Here is a 15,536-nt window from a genome sequence, read left to right on the forward strand (position 1 = left end):
GGTATTAATTTAAAATTTCATGTATAAAGAAATTGTTATTGTAATACTAGACCTGGGATGGGATTTAAAATACCTCCTAGGTAAGTGAAGTCAGGATCTGTAATAGAAAGAAGTAATGAATCACAGGGGCTATCAGTGCTTGAGAATCACTTCAAGGTTTAGTATAATCTGAAGATTATGTCCATTTTTTATTATGTCACAATAAAAATTACCAGAAAGTTTACTGAATCAATTGGAGGCTACAGAGACCATTTTTTTTTTTGATGATAACATTATTCTGCAAAGGTTGACCTTATCTGAATAAGGTAATTCTATGCTGACAGCTCAGCTTTTCAGCATAACACCAACAATTACTATTTGGTATTTTGTTCCTACATTACATTCTGAATTTAATCATGCCAGTTTTTACTGAAATCATTTGAGCTCCACAAGAGTACAGGGGATCTTTCTGTGTGCATCATTTTTATCAGATTGCTGTCTGTCTAGTTCTGAACAATTTAAACTGGAGTAGTTTAGTACAATATATCAACAATTTGAAATTACTAATTGCTATTAATAAAGAAGGTCAGTTCAATACTAAAGACGCTTGTCCCTTGGGTACCCATGCCTCTTCTATTAGGCCAGGTAGCACAGTTCTAGACATAATTTATGAAGGTAGAATTTCACCTTTAATTGCTTCTCTACTTCCTCTCTTCTAAATGTGATGTATGGTAGTGTTATGTATCTGTAGTATATATATCCACTGCGGTAGTATACTGTGTGCATACTAATAGTGAAGAATATACTTTTTCATAATGGCTAACTGATGGCACTTGACTTTACTGGGTCTAGGGCTGGCTAAAAATGAGTCTGTAATGGGCTGGGATGTCCAAGGTTTACATTTCAGTGATCGAGTCAAATCAGCATAGAAACTTCATTCACATAGAAACGCCCATTCATAGCTGTAGCATAGAAAATCACCACATAAATCAGGCAAATCATAGTGTGTGCATGTGTGTGAAGTGTTAGTCCACGCAAAGAAAGCACTGGTTAATGCAAAAGTGCCTGCCTAAATTATCTTCCAAATGAAGATCCAGAATCTGGTTCTTCCTGTAATCCTCTAAATGTTTTTCTGTATAGTGAGTTTATCACTTCCCCCAAAGTACCTCAGTCTTGAGCTTGACTCAGTACAGTTGAGAAAATGCCTTCTTTACCTTCCTTTGTTTTAGCTACCTGTACTGAAATCTATGATCACTATATGCAAAATTCTGCAAGATTTTCGACCTTCTTTGTGAACTGATTATTTTTTTTATGAAGTGGGGTTGTACGTGCATGTCCGCTTCCGTTTTCACAATCCCAAGACGTTTTACCACACTCCATGTAAATGTAGAAGAAAGAAAAGGAAAGAAAAATACCAGTCTTTCAGTTGCTGCAATCTATTGTGAAAATAATACTTTAAACATATATTTAAAGTTCCAGCCTGGAACTAGGCTAAGTTAGTTTTGAAACTGATGTTAATGACATGAGTTCGGAAATAGATTTAGCAAAATGTAAAATCATTGTTCCTATGAAAACATTTTAGCACGTTCTTTCCAGTGTACTGGTCACCATGTTAATCTGAAGAGTTTCCAAGTCTAAATCCCTAGCAAGGCATACAGTTCTCTAAGCTATAATATATAATCAAGTAGAGTGTTTTCATGTGCTGTAGGGGTAAAGACCAGTTGGGTAAAGATGACATTAAAAAGTTATGTCTGTGTATACATGTGTAGTAGTAGCAGAGCTGACATTTGTACATTGTCTTTTGTCCCAAAGGACAATAAAATGCTGATAGCTACACATACAGTACCTATGAAGTACAGCAGTCAAGCTTTACACAAGAACATCAGGTCAAATTTTCTTGTAAAAAGAATGCCCTGCCAGTTTTAAGTGGCCCCACAGAGCAGATGTACTTTTTGTTTGCCAAAAGGCACTGTCAGCATATTGTCCTTTCCTTCATGCCCTGTAAATTACATGGTACTTTGAGCAAAGAACAATTCTGTTGCCTGAGCCTGTGATTTCAAGGAAACTAGTTACACTAAGAGCTGATGCTTGGACTGTATAGATATTTCTTCTGGTTTTTCAGAATGAAGATTTAAAATGTTTTGCATCTGGCTGGAAGTGCTATTGTAAATATGCTTCAAGTGTTTTTGTCATAGTGTCTTACATTCCTAGAAGATAGGCTGTTGAAAATGCCAGCTATTTGTCTACATAACTGCTCTTTCCATTCCTACCACCTGTGAAACTGGTACAAGTTAAGAGTAACAGGGAAGCTGATGAAGCCTTCATCATGAAAAGATCAACTGACTTCTCCACAAGCAAACTAGAGACCTGTAATTTCCTTCAGTCAATTTGCCAAAGGGGTTTTAGTCAAGTACGCTGTAGGATTAGCAGGACTGACACTGTAACTATTGCATTGTCACTTTGCCTTTGTAAGAAGTTATGATGAAATACATCTCTAGATTGCCAGCATAAATACATCCAGAGTTCAATGGGAGCAGATGGTCATTAACCTGATCAGGATTTTAGATAGCTTTACCTGGTATAAATGAGTACTTTGCTTGAAATCCCTTTCCTTCCAGTTCCTCATCAGAAGTAAACTTGATCCACATAAATCTCCCTGTTGATCTAATTAGTGCAGGACTTTTCAGACCACAGTAACGATTAATGAGAGGGGAGAAACCAAAAGGTCCATCTCGAACTTCCAGATGATCAAACCGACATTCAAATGAGGGTTCTATGTAATAAGGTTCATCAAAGGTCAACTCAATTCTTTGTCGTGGAGCAGCTAGACAGAAAAAATCAAGCAAAAGATTTAATGAAGATCTATATAAAAAGCACATGAAGACATGAAATAATGAAAAGACAGGCCTCCAAAACAGCAAGATAAAAAAGAGACTGGAAACTTCTCAAAATACATCTGGCAGTCTGCTACAAAAACTTTGATACACTGTAATAACAATTTTACAAATGACTGAGCCAAAGATACTTTTTCATGGGATTTTATGGATTTTTTTTGCTTGCTGTTCTTTATTGTTGAGAATTCAGTAATGACATAAATTTAACACAGCACAAGTAACAGATATTAACATACATGCAAAGGTATTCAAACAAGGTTTATATTAAGATATAAAGTAAAACCAGTGTTTTGTGAAAGCAAAGTACATAAAAAAGGACAAAATATTGAGGGATGCAGAAAAGAATGGAAAATAAAAAGATACAAAGAACTACTCACGGGTATATTTCCTAAACATTAAGCCCAAATTTGGAGATCCTTTGGCAGGAGAGATCTTTTATTAGAATATTCAGAGAAGTGTAAATGCTTCATACATTTATTACTAATATGCAGGTGTCTACAGATGTTGGTAAGTCTGAACCGGTGACAGCCTAACATCAGGATTTGGATCAGATCCCTAAATCCTGATGAGATGATACTTTGTGACTAGACTTCCACATGTGTAGTTTGGAACCCTGACACTATATTGCATGAATAGCTTCAGTGTTTCTTGTTCTTGTCATCTATTGAGCTACATGAACTTTCAGATACTGCTTGCTATCTGAAATGACAGCATTAAAGAACCACGTGCTGTCTGCTTCTTCTGAATGCAAAAATGATTTACTTATATGTCTCTAACATTCTGTTTAGACCTTACACCTTACTTACTACATGAGTTAAAAAAATTCGTAGCCGTTTGCACCTATTGGCAGTGGTGCAGGAAGGCAGCTGCAGGAAGGACTATGCCTTAGCTAGAAGGTGTGGAGGACCTTGGTCTCACTCAGGTACCTGTAATGTTTCTGTATAAGGACTGTGAGGACAGAGTCATGAAAACCGATTCTGTGCCCCACGGAAACTTTCTTGCACAAGGGAGATCCAGCAATGGATCTGGTATGTGTGAACCCTGAGCTGGACAGGATGGAACTCCCCAGTGCCTTCACTGGCAAGGAAGATGCAAAACTTCAGATGTGCATGCATACAAGCAAAAATGAGGGTGTCTATGAAACAGTACTATACAAATAAAAACTCACTGAAACATATTACTTGAAATATTTCAATTAATTGATATGAATCTGATGATTAAGCTGACTAAGGTTTTCAGCTGACTCCAGTGGGTTTTGGGTGCATTCTAATAAGAGGAAAAAATAATTAGTGTGTCCCAAGTCTTGCAGCCTTTATCCAAGATATTCTCATTGGAATGTGGTTGTATTTTACTTAATGATTTTTTTTTTGTTCTCATCACATTATTTTAATAGTGACCTCAGCAGTGTTAACAAATCTCCATACTTTTAGTACAGTGCTATGGCAGTCAGATGTGTCTTTTTCTTATTAATAAAGGACAGCATAAAGATTTTCTGCTTGTGAGATAGACTTGGAATAACACAGTATGGTCTGATTAATGCCAGATAGTCTTCAACCATCTTTTGCAGTTTATTATGAGCAATATTGGAAGTGATATTTTTTTATTTTTATCTTAATAGTTCCGTGCCTTCTTAGATTATAGTAGATCTGACGCTGCTTTTTCTGGCTGTGAGGGTATGTCTTATGCCATACAGCTAATTCCTGAATGTTTGCGTTTTCTATTGATTTGTTATTATTACTTCAGAGAGCAAATTTAGCTTGTTGTTCAACCAGATGACTGCAGAATTGATTATATTACCAGTATGGCTATACAATACCTGACAGTATAGTGAAATGACACAGTTTTTACAGTTCACAATTACCCATTTAACAGCAAGATTACAACACAATAAAACAGAAATACACCATGTACCTTCTAAGATATAGATGCACTCCTGGTTTGGTGGGTACATGTTAGGGTAGTTTGGTGAAGCAAAATGTCCTCCATTACTTGTCCGTACCCAGTTGTCACACTGGGTAGGAGGAATGCGATTCACTCCAATATTTTGTCCACCTTAAGTGAAGAAGAAGTGATCAAATAAATTTCTCTTGCAAGCATGCAAATTTGATCTTGCAAACGTAAAACACTGACATAACACATGTACTATAAAAGAACAAAGTAATTTATTTTGGTTGAAAACCCTCCTCTATGCACTTGTTAACATCTAGCTAGGAAAATCTTACGTTTAATTTAGTGATATGGTATATCCTAAAGAGATCACAGTTTTTTAATATCAAGTATGACCAGTAATCCTTGGGAAGGGAAGAGAGGGAATATTTTTTTTTTACCCACGTCAATTTAGATTTTCTGATATTCTTCTAAGCCAGATAGTGAGAGTGGCTGCCAATACAGCAGCATTATATTACAGCTTAATACTTCTCCATTCCTATGCAAATATAATCCAAAATATTTGTTAGGTTTTACTATTTTTGCCTCTGATTCCAGAGTATACTGAAGTACATGGCCCTTAGGTTGAATAACTATTTACAATAATTTTTTTAATACAGAATGCTTATAACAGAATGGATTATAATATGTAAATACACTAAATACAGCAATGGTAGTTAATAAAATTACTAGCAATAGGTAGATTGCACTGGTACCTAAGGGTCTCATTTAAGATCAAAACTTTTCTTCTGGAAGTACGGGAAAATATGATCCTTGACTGAGATTATGCAGTTTAGTAAGGTAGTGCACCATGCTGGACCATTCATAGCACCTTTGTTAGTTTGCATTTCCTTATCCCAGGAGAAAATTAATTGGGAATAGTATGAGCTCTCTCACATTCTTCTTAAGTACCTTTGCTCTTCTCCTGGTATCAGCAGAACTAGAGAGAACAAGATACCAGAGATGTGGTTTCTGCTAGATTTTTCCTAAATGTCACAGGGTGCTCTCATAATGCTATTTATATTTATGTAGTTTTTCTTTGCAGACCTTCGAAAGGGTGTCCATACTGATACAGGTCTTAGCTGCCTCCAGTAATTTCATCACCTTCCACTGGTATCTTGGCAGCTTTTTGATTTATGGGGGTGAAAACTTGGTCTCTCCTGCAGAAATGGTTCCAGAAAATTCTGTAGGTGTCAGTTCAAGGAATTCTTCTCTCCTAAGTGTAGGTTAATCCCACATATGAGAAAATAAGGTTTGTGAAACTGATGCCTTCCCCACTCAGCAGCCTTAAAGATGTTTGTGGGTGGACTATTTGAAAAGCTTGTTGTCAGGTACAGAAAACATGAATTTCCTTCCCCACCCCCCCACCCCCCACCTGTAAGGTCTGAAGCCATGGAATATTAACTGGGTAAGTGAACTTCCATGTTCTTTGTCACTGGATGGCTTTGTTCAACTGGAAAAAAATGCAGTAAACAGGGAAATGGAAAATCCTGGAATTCATACTGGTGATTCAAGAGCTATTAATACCTGAACACAAACACTTTTTTTCATTTATATTGCTTTTTTAAAAATTATAAAACTGTTAATTTTTTTAAAAGAAAATGATCAAACCAAAATTGTACCTTGTGTCTTCTGTGCAACGGCAATCCCTTCCACTACAAGGATTGTTACTAGCAACACTGATGAGAGAAATCGGACAGGAGAAACATCAGTAATTCATAAAAATTATAGACCATTTTCTGCAGTTCTGATTCATGCAAATCCTAGAATCACTAACCAAAACAACCCAGAACATACAGAATTACATAATTAATTATGAACGTTCTTAAAATTTCAACTTTAGGAAACCAGTGCAGCCTAAGTGCACTGTCCGCTCTTCTTCTGGGTTCTTTAAGAGAGCGTATATGAGAATAGCTATTTACTGTTTGAGGGGACTTCAAGAATGTATTCTAGAGTATCTACTAATTTGCAAGCATTTTATAAAGTTACATGGTATCTATCTTCTATATAACTTTTATATCCTGAAACAAGATGTTTCAGTGCTATATCTAACCCTATTTATCCTAAACCTCCACTTACATAATGTGTACAAAAGACTTCTCCAGCTTCCAAGAAATTAATCAGGAACTCAGGAGACACTGTGTGGTCTTATCCCTACATGGATTTCAGGAGTACTATAGAACAGTTCTTGCAAGACTGGTTGTTGTGATGCTGCCACAATACCACGGAGTTCTGCGAACGATGTGGCAGTAGAAAACAGGCAGATACAAGTTCTAACAATGGGGAGAGACTTCGAGCAGTGACAACAGCTAGGATGTGGACACTGTTAGGACATGCACTGCTGCAAGCACTCTGGTTTGCTGGAGTTTTGTGTTAGTCTCAGGTGTTGGTATATGCTGCTGTTTTCCAGACCTGATCTGACTGAATATTGAACCTGTTAAAGATTCTGCTATCCTCTTTCCTCCAACACGCTTCTCCCTCCTGCCTTCCTTCCTCCCTTTCCTTCCCTTCATTCTTCCCTTCCCTTCCTTCCTCCCTCCCTTCCTCCTTCCCTAAAATGAAGCTGTCTAGATGTTTTGCTTTTGGCCTTTTCCTTACATTTACATTTTCGAAGTGTCAGTCTGAACAGCACATATTCCACTATTCATCAATAGTTTTAAAGCAGTCTTAATGTCCAGATTTTCATAAAATGCTTTGTCTCCTCAGATTGTTAGGGATTACCAGGAAGGGAAAAGAGAATGAAAGAGTATATAATCATGTTACTCTTCAAATCCTTCATTTGCTTCCATCTTGAGTACCTCTACAAATCTGGACACATACCTTTGAGAACTAGCTAAGTAAGCTAGGACTCTTTGCCCTGGACAGCAGCTGCCTGAGGGGGGACAAGACACAAGGTATAACATTGCCAAATGTCATTCACATGGTGAATAGAGAGTAACTACTTGTTGTCTTTTCCTGTACAGGAACCAGGAGATATCAGACAAAGCTAGCAGGTAGCATGTTCAAAGTAAACAAAGATTATTATTTTTCTAGTGCACATACTTCATAACGCATCCTTGAAATAGAAAATTGTTTCAGAAACCCCTTAAGCCATAAGTTGTTGAAAGTCTGGGATGGTATTTGGGGCAAATATAATTTGCTCTACTTTTATGCTCTTTCTCCTTTTATATCTGTGAAAGAAGATACCAGGTTCAATGGACCTTTGATTTGACGTGGTATGGCCTTTCCCATGTTCTTAATCTACTTGTTAATACTAAGTCAGACAGGCATGGCCTTACCACTGCAGGGAAAAAAAGATTTCAACATGAATTTTATTGTCACATTCAAGAAGTTAATTTTATTTTCTCACTTTTCCTGTCTCATTGCTCAGGCATTTTAGCGGCTTGTGCTGAAGCAGCATTTCCTCTATCTGTGATTTTCCCTGTGTTGCTGTTAGACTTTCAGCCCTTTAGAGAGTTCCACAGTGAGCATGCACTGACTGTGAACTACAGTGATCTTGACTGAACTTATCTAGATGCTACTGTAATGTTGGCATAGATACATTATCTTGGGGAAAGACAAAAGGAATCAAAGTCTGCCCCTGAAAGTGTCCACCTAGCATTTGTGGTTTATTATGCATGTTTCTGCTGCCCTTTCTTCTCTCTACCCATATTAAAAACTGTATATCATTATGAGACTTTCCTCACCAACAACCTCACTTTTCCCCTTGTAAGTCAAGTTCACAACTGTGGGTATTCTAAAATACCATATGGGTCTTGCAAACAAGATGTTTTGTTCCTAGAAGCTTATTTGATTCTCAGGGATGGATTATGAGGTGGTAGGTTAAGACTTTGGTAGTTTCGCAACTTCCATCTTAACAATAATTCTGCATTTTCATCAGTATTAATATACTGAAAAATATACTTCCTGACTGTCATTATCCCAATACAAAGTATCAATCGTTAATCATTGCTGACACCCTACATTGAAAATGCATCCTTCAGAAGAAAGTATCTAGTACCCTTACTGGTTTTCCAGTTATGGATGTTCACCAGTCTTTAAAGCAAATAAAATATCCTGTCTTTATTGACAGTTTTCAGATATTTTTAGGTTTTAGTTTTTCTCATATAGATGCTACTATTTCAAAATGATTTGCAGTTCATTTTTGTGGCTTCTGTGCTTAAACTGTGCACTCAAAGATTTCTGAGTTTAAGCGCATGAACGTATAATGCATTTGTACTACTGAGATCATTTGTCCCTAACAGACAATCTTGATAGTAGTTATAAAGTTCTCTATGTATTTTCTTTGGCTTTTTCTACACTGGTTTTGGAGAAACACTCCAAAGTTGGCTTTTTATTATTAAAGTAAACACAGTTTCCACAATCCTATGTAAATTATGTGCCTGTATGTCCTCCTGTTGAATTAACCTTTTGTAAAGATGTGCTATGCCCACCCTCTATTTTGGAAGGAGATAGCAATCTCTTTGTAACTTGTGCTGCTTTCTTAAAATGTGAAATGAGTTTTGTCATTTTTTCTTAAAGCAAACAAACAGAAATATGAGTAAAATAAATATCTTCAAGGCTATCAAAATTAATGCATATAGTCACTTTCAAGTAACAGTGAAATATCTGGGAGGTTTGCTGAGTTTGGTTGTTTTTTTTTTTTTTTAGTACAGCTGTCTACTACTGGTAACACCGTTACAATATACCTTTTTTTTTAATTTTTCAGTTTTAAAATATCAGTAAGCATCTATGTTTATTTCAGCAGTTGTGCTCTCTTGTACAGATAGAGACAACATAAGAATAGATGTTCAGTTACACTAACCAGTGTTTCCCTTCTTGAAATAATGCGGATACCGAAACAAGCCTCCTAATAGGACTTGAGAAAATCTGACTGGCTTTCACTAAAGCCTGTGCCACTTCTATAAATAGTCCAGAGCTGTGTATGCGTGTGTAAGTGCAAAAGAACAGTGCATATTTCCTGTAGAACAGCATGGATATGCAGGCAATTACAGAAGATAAATGGGCTGAGCATTTGTCTTACTGTCTCCCTTTTGTCATGTTATATGGGTGAGTGGATACAGTAAGTATGGGCCACCTTTGTTCCCCACCTTTTTCATCTTCTTCATTTTTAATCTCTTCCATCTCTTGCCTTTCCCTGGCAAAGCCTATCTGTTTCATACTCTCAGCCCACACAGCAAATGTTTAAAGGCCTTCCTTTGCCATTACTTTTATTCCAGGTGATAGCATGATAAAGAAAAGAGGTGTCTCTGACTAATGCTCTGTATGTGTGCTGTCCTTAGCTCTGTGGCATTGCTAGCAAAAAGGTGGAGAGAGGACTTACATCTTTTCTTCCTAAGAGTACTGTGCAGGGATGCCTCAGGTAGTATTGCCTTAAACTGCGTGCATTTACATGACACAGTATAACGTGGGATAGCAAACGAGTTTTTTGCCTGAAAACAAGGCCCATCAATGTTCAGGATGAAAGGAAAAGAAAGAAGGAAAAAAAATCAGTCAGGATATTTTTAGACCTTTTAGACTGATTCCATTAACCCATTTTTGTATGCATTTTAAAAACAACAAAGAAATCACTTGGTGTCCTAAATCCATACCTCTTCCTGGAAAGATATTTTTGAATCTCAAAGACTAGTATGGACCATGCAAGTCAGTAAGAAGGAAGGAAGATGTCTAGGGAAGAGAGATGCTGTAGGATAGTGGAGAGCTATTGCTGAACCAGTGTCCTTGTACTGCATGTGGGGACACAGAGCAGCTAGAACAGACACGAGATACTGAACTACTTTTACTAAAAGTCTTGTAGCACTTCCAGAAGCATGAAGAATGATCTTGTTATTTCTAATAAACTGAAATTCAAATAATTACTTGCAGTGAACTTGCAATGGGACGCAGTATTCCTCTGCTCCCTCTTTTTTCTTCTTTTAAAGTCTACCACATATCACTGTGATACAACAGTCCTTCAGTGTGCATGAAAGATAACTCTAGACTTAGCTCCATATTTCATTATGGTGCAGGAAGCAGAGGTAGTAAGTATCTAAAAATGCCACTTGAACATTGTTTGCTAATGTAACCAACAGCACAAACAGTGCAGGATTGCATGACTACATTGAATATCAAAGAGGCAGAAGGGTGTGTTTGTTTTGTTTTTAATGGAGCAGTGTGGTGAAAATTCTACTAGAGGACACTGAAATATGGGAGGCTGACATTATAAACTTAGAGATATTTAGTTGGTAAACATAACAGAGGTTAGTGCTTCTGCAACTTAAATTGAGCTTTTATTTCATATGTACACTGTAGAAGAGGCTATCATTAAGCCAACAGCAGCACAGCCACTGAGGCAGGCAGATTAAGAGGGGCTTATTTTATTCATGAATCTGCTATTTGCTCAGACTTTTATTCCATGAATTATGGTGCATACTTTCGTACTACCATTTAAAGCTCTTATAGTTTTTACCTATGTGAACATTAAGCAGAAATAAAGAAAAAGTAGCAAGTTTCTGTCTCTGTTTTTGAAAGAATCGATTTTTCATTTTCACTTCTTTGCATGAAATATTTTAGACCACATAGCCTGCAGACAGCTGTATAAATTTTTAAGAGTAAAAACAGTAACCATAGCTTGCAAATTCTTTTTACTATTCTGTTGTTGAAATAGGCTTATGGAATAATGTAAAAGAATCCTCTGAACTGGTGTAATAAACTATGCATTGTTTGCAGGAGTCAAGATTTTCTTAGCTGACATTTCATAAAATTCTCTAAAATTGATCTAAGCTGCAAAAAAAAAATTGTAAATTTTTGTATTGAAATACAGAGATTCACAAATGAATGGCTCCTATTTCTTTTTAAAGATGAGAATAATAGTTAGTTTTACAGTAAACAGGTGCACAACCCAATATTGAGAAATCACTGTGTTGCTTAGAAAAACAAGTGCTTAAGGCTGCAAATCTGACATATGCTTGTGCTTTCTGGCAAGATGCATACTTCAGATTTCATGGGATACAGTACTGCTCTAAGCTCCCTATGGTATGTCTTTCCTCTGCTTTTTCTACACGCTCTAGGAATCTTCGCATATAGAGAAAACAGACTAGATTTGCTGTGTGGCTCTGAGAGCAGTGTCTGTCTTCAGTGATGACAGTGGGGGATCTATGCATGCAGGGCAAGCTGAATATCAAACTGGGGAGCAGTCATGCACAGCTGAGAAACTGAGTGAAAAATTCCACCAATTTTTAAAATAAAGACTTAATCATTTAGAGTATTACATGTTCTTACTATAGCGGTAGTCAGAATCCTAGGGATAAAGATGACAGACATTGCTTCAGGCAGGATTCACTGTTTTATCTTCGTGCTGTACTCCCTGGATTAGGCAGCACCTTGTACACATATAGTCCAAACAGACACTAATTGGCAACACACAGGTCATGCATGTTACAAAATCTTGCCAGGATGCCTGCTTCTTTCTGGCAGCTACAGCCTAGAGTAACAAATGCTTGATCTTAATTATATACTATGTTTTGCCTTATGGGAATGAATCCTTTTCTGTGTACTATTCTTAAACCTAGGTCCTAATTTGCCCCGTGTGCTAAAATTGTTACTTTCAGTAACTGCTAGTCACAGTACCCCAGCTTTTACATGCATTTTTTCTCCCATGTACATCTAAACATTAATATTAGCTGTTAATGTGGTGGGGACATTTGTGATGTCGTATCTTATTCTCTGGCCAAGATTATATGTACAACATAAATTACTTATACAGGCTTTGGTTGCTTTTAAGGACTCTGATCAAGCGTAGGGTCTGTGATGTTAGAGGCTGCACAAATTCAAAGTGATTGACCAGTCTTCTCATAAAGAACTTTAGACAGACAATTAGACATGCACGGTAAAGTATCCAGGCACTTTAATTATTTAATTAAGTGCATTTCTGATTTTTAGCTCAGAAACACAAACTGTAAATTCCAGGGAATGAGATTTTTCTCTCTCTTCCTAGCATTTGGTGACATTTGCTAATTGATAAAAGGAATACTGGGTTGCATCTGTTGCTGCTTTTTTAGGCAAACAATTCTATTGCTGAGGATGAAAACACAAGCAGGTTTTGAATCCCACATGCTCTTACAGTTCGTAGTCTGAATATATTCCCTAATTTCTTGTAGTCTCAACAGGACATCTGCAGATTGGAAAAATGAGTATCAAAGAGCAGTTAAGGTGGCTCCCTGTAACAGCCTATTAACAGCCCTGGTGATTCCTCATACTGGAATATACTGCAGGATTGCCAAGGGACCAAGTAACAGAGATGAAGGTGTGCATCAGGCAAGATGTATTTTAGCTGTTTGTAAGCCTTACCCAGAGCATGCTAGTGGAGCTGCCAACCTGTTTTTAATTCTCCTCACAAAAGCTTGATAGCAGAAGTGGGCTTCATCATCTATTAACAGTGACTCTAGCGCCTTTCTAAGATCCAAATCTTGTTAGCCATTAGCATGCCAGCAGGATATCTGAATGCACGCAAGTCTATTCTCAGATAGAACAGTTTCATCTCACTCCAGCTGTTTCCAGTAGGGATTCCTCTCTTAGAGATTGCCAAAGAAACAAATTGGGAGTCTGTATCTCTATGGAGAAACCAGGTTAACTGATTCAGGAAGCAAATGCAGTTCTCCCACGTCCTTTTGATCAAAATCATCTGCAGAACAATTCATGCTTGGATGGATCTGTGACAGAGTCCCCTCCAGGTCTGCTCAAAACATTTAACGTTTCTGATCCCTTCCTCCATCAGAAATGTATAAGCAGCTGTGGGCTGCTTCATTTTACCAGTTGCTCCACATCCTGCTACTTATAATCCATTCCTGGGCATGTCTGCCAGCAAAACTTCTGCCGGAAGAATGATATCTTTCATTTTTAAAATAGAAGCTTTCCTTTTTATAGGGAAGATCTTTTTTCATCTCCAAGCTGTGTGCAGCAAGAGACTGAAGAGAAGGCTGCATGTGCAAACCACGTTGATGAGGGGTTTCAAAAACCTTGTTAAAATATATACACTGACTTAAAGTTCAGATGGTTTCCCTGTAGTTGACAGAACTGAACCTACTGTATATGACAATTATGAATACAGAGATCACTTATTCCTAGAACACTTAGATAGGGATACTTTTGACTTAAAAATAGATCAAATTGAACCAAACTTTTTCATCTTTTGGTATTTATTATCGATACAGTGTATTTTTCAGTAGAAATGTCTTCAGAATTGTCTATTACGGAATTAATATCAGAAGTTCTGCTGTCTTCTATCACGTCTGACAACAATTTGTGTACAGAGTATAAATTAGTATTTTTTTCTAGCTCCTCACTTTCAGTTCCTTAAAAAGAAACTTCTCTGTGTTCATGGATTTCATTGTATGGTAAAGAAGGCGGTTTTGTGAAAGGTACTGTTAACATATTGGCAGTCCTTTCCTGCTGCATAGTGGGCCAGCTTTGTAATAACAGAAAATGGAGTAAAGCACAAAGATAAGCTAAAAGAAATGTGGATTTTTTTCATGAAATGTTACCTGCTGATTCTTTGTTGAAAAATATACACTCCCCCACCCCAATCACTTGCAGTATTTGAGGTGGCAGTTGTCGGTCACGTATCAATAGAAGTAGCAAGCTATTTAAAGGTAGCAAGCTGTTTAAGTTGTCCAAGACTGTAAGTGCTTCGTTAATTAAAAACTGAATTGGAGTATATAGGGCAGAAAAGCAGCAAGCTTGTTTGCAGTACTAGAACCCCCAATTGTATCCAAGACACTGTAATTAAGATTTTCCTTCAGTCCACAAAAGCATGTCCATCACTACATGTGTAAACTGTTTTATATGTAAACAACATGTACAAGAGTACATGCAATTTCTGGTATAATTGCAGCTGTTTATCAGCTCTCTTCACCACTCCTGCAATGAATTATATTGTGAATTTCTGACAGGTTCATAAATGATGAATAGCTTATAAAGTTTCATTTTGGGAGTAATCTTTATGCCTAATCTCTCTGTGAATTAAACCTCAGGGAAAGTGCTGAAAAATCTTAGCTTTTTCATTAGACAGGGATACATAATTCAGTAGCTGCTTTAGCTTCAGTCCTGTGTTATTCTGCATGCCAGCTACAACTATATACCTACATGATTTATACACTGAACTCTTCTATTAATATCAGTGTAATTATAACCAATTTGTTCTGTAAAAATTTTAGCAGCCATTGTCAACTATGTCTTAGGAAAAGTAGGGAGTTAATGTTTTTGAAGTTCTACTACTCTGGGGTTGGTGCATTTTGGGTATGAAATTTGGATACGTATTAATAGCAAGGCATAATACATTCCACCAAATGTATTTTTTTTCTTGTTTATAACACAGCAGCTTTTTGAATCCTATTCTACAGTTACTAGAGTTACTTCTACTAACTGCTTAGTGGTGCAAGCTGTCTGCTGCTTAGCTTTTTTTTCAGTGCAGCAGCGAAGTTGCAAGTAGACGGTGTTTTTAAGCCAAAAAATGAAATTCTGACTCACACTTGATACTGCCTTCACTGGGACCACTGCAGCCAGTACTTTGCTTCTTGTTTCAGTGGACAAATCATGAAATCATTAACAGATTTTTTGAATTACCTTTTTTCTCTGCTTGTTGTTAGCTTTTTAGGCCATTGCTACACCTTTTGGTTTTGGAAACAGGAGGCTGTTAATTCCTAGCTTTTGTGTGGAAGGAAGTGTTACTTCCTAACACTACTTGTTTGTGAGAAATTA

At 37.0% G+C, this 15,536-nt stretch overlaps 1 protein-coding gene across 5 annotated transcripts in view; it reads right to left on the reverse strand.

Annotated features, from left to right (window-relative positions):
* The window catches only part of NETO2 (neuropilin and tolloid like 2), a 34,629-nt gene that overhangs the window by 15,388 nt on the left and 3,705 nt on the right, over positions 1–15,536 (reverse strand). For 2 of the 5 annotated variants that reach the window (XM_040615537.1, XM_040615533.1), the window contains exons 2-5: positions 6,422–6,478; positions 4,785–4,925; positions 2,555–2,803; positions 53–97 (exon numbers count right to left, since the gene is read on the reverse strand). In XM_040615537.1, the coding sequence (XP_040471471.1) occupies positions 53–97; positions 2,555–2,803; positions 4,785–4,925; positions 6,422–6,478 (492 nt within the window). Of the gene's footprint in view, positions 1–52; positions 98–2,554; positions 2,804–4,784; positions 4,926–5,846; positions 6,016–6,421; positions 6,479–15,536 lie in introns of all 5 variants that reach the window. The other 3 variants (XM_040615538.1, XM_040615534.1, XM_040615535.1) reach the window with 3 other exon arrangements.

This window comes from Falco naumanni, chromosome 15 (genome assembly GCF_017639655.2).
Source record: "Falco naumanni isolate bFalNau1 chromosome 15, bFalNau1.pat, whole genome shotgun sequence".
Classification (NCBI taxonomy): Eukaryota; Metazoa; Chordata; class Aves; order Falconiformes; family Falconidae; genus Falco; species Falco naumanni.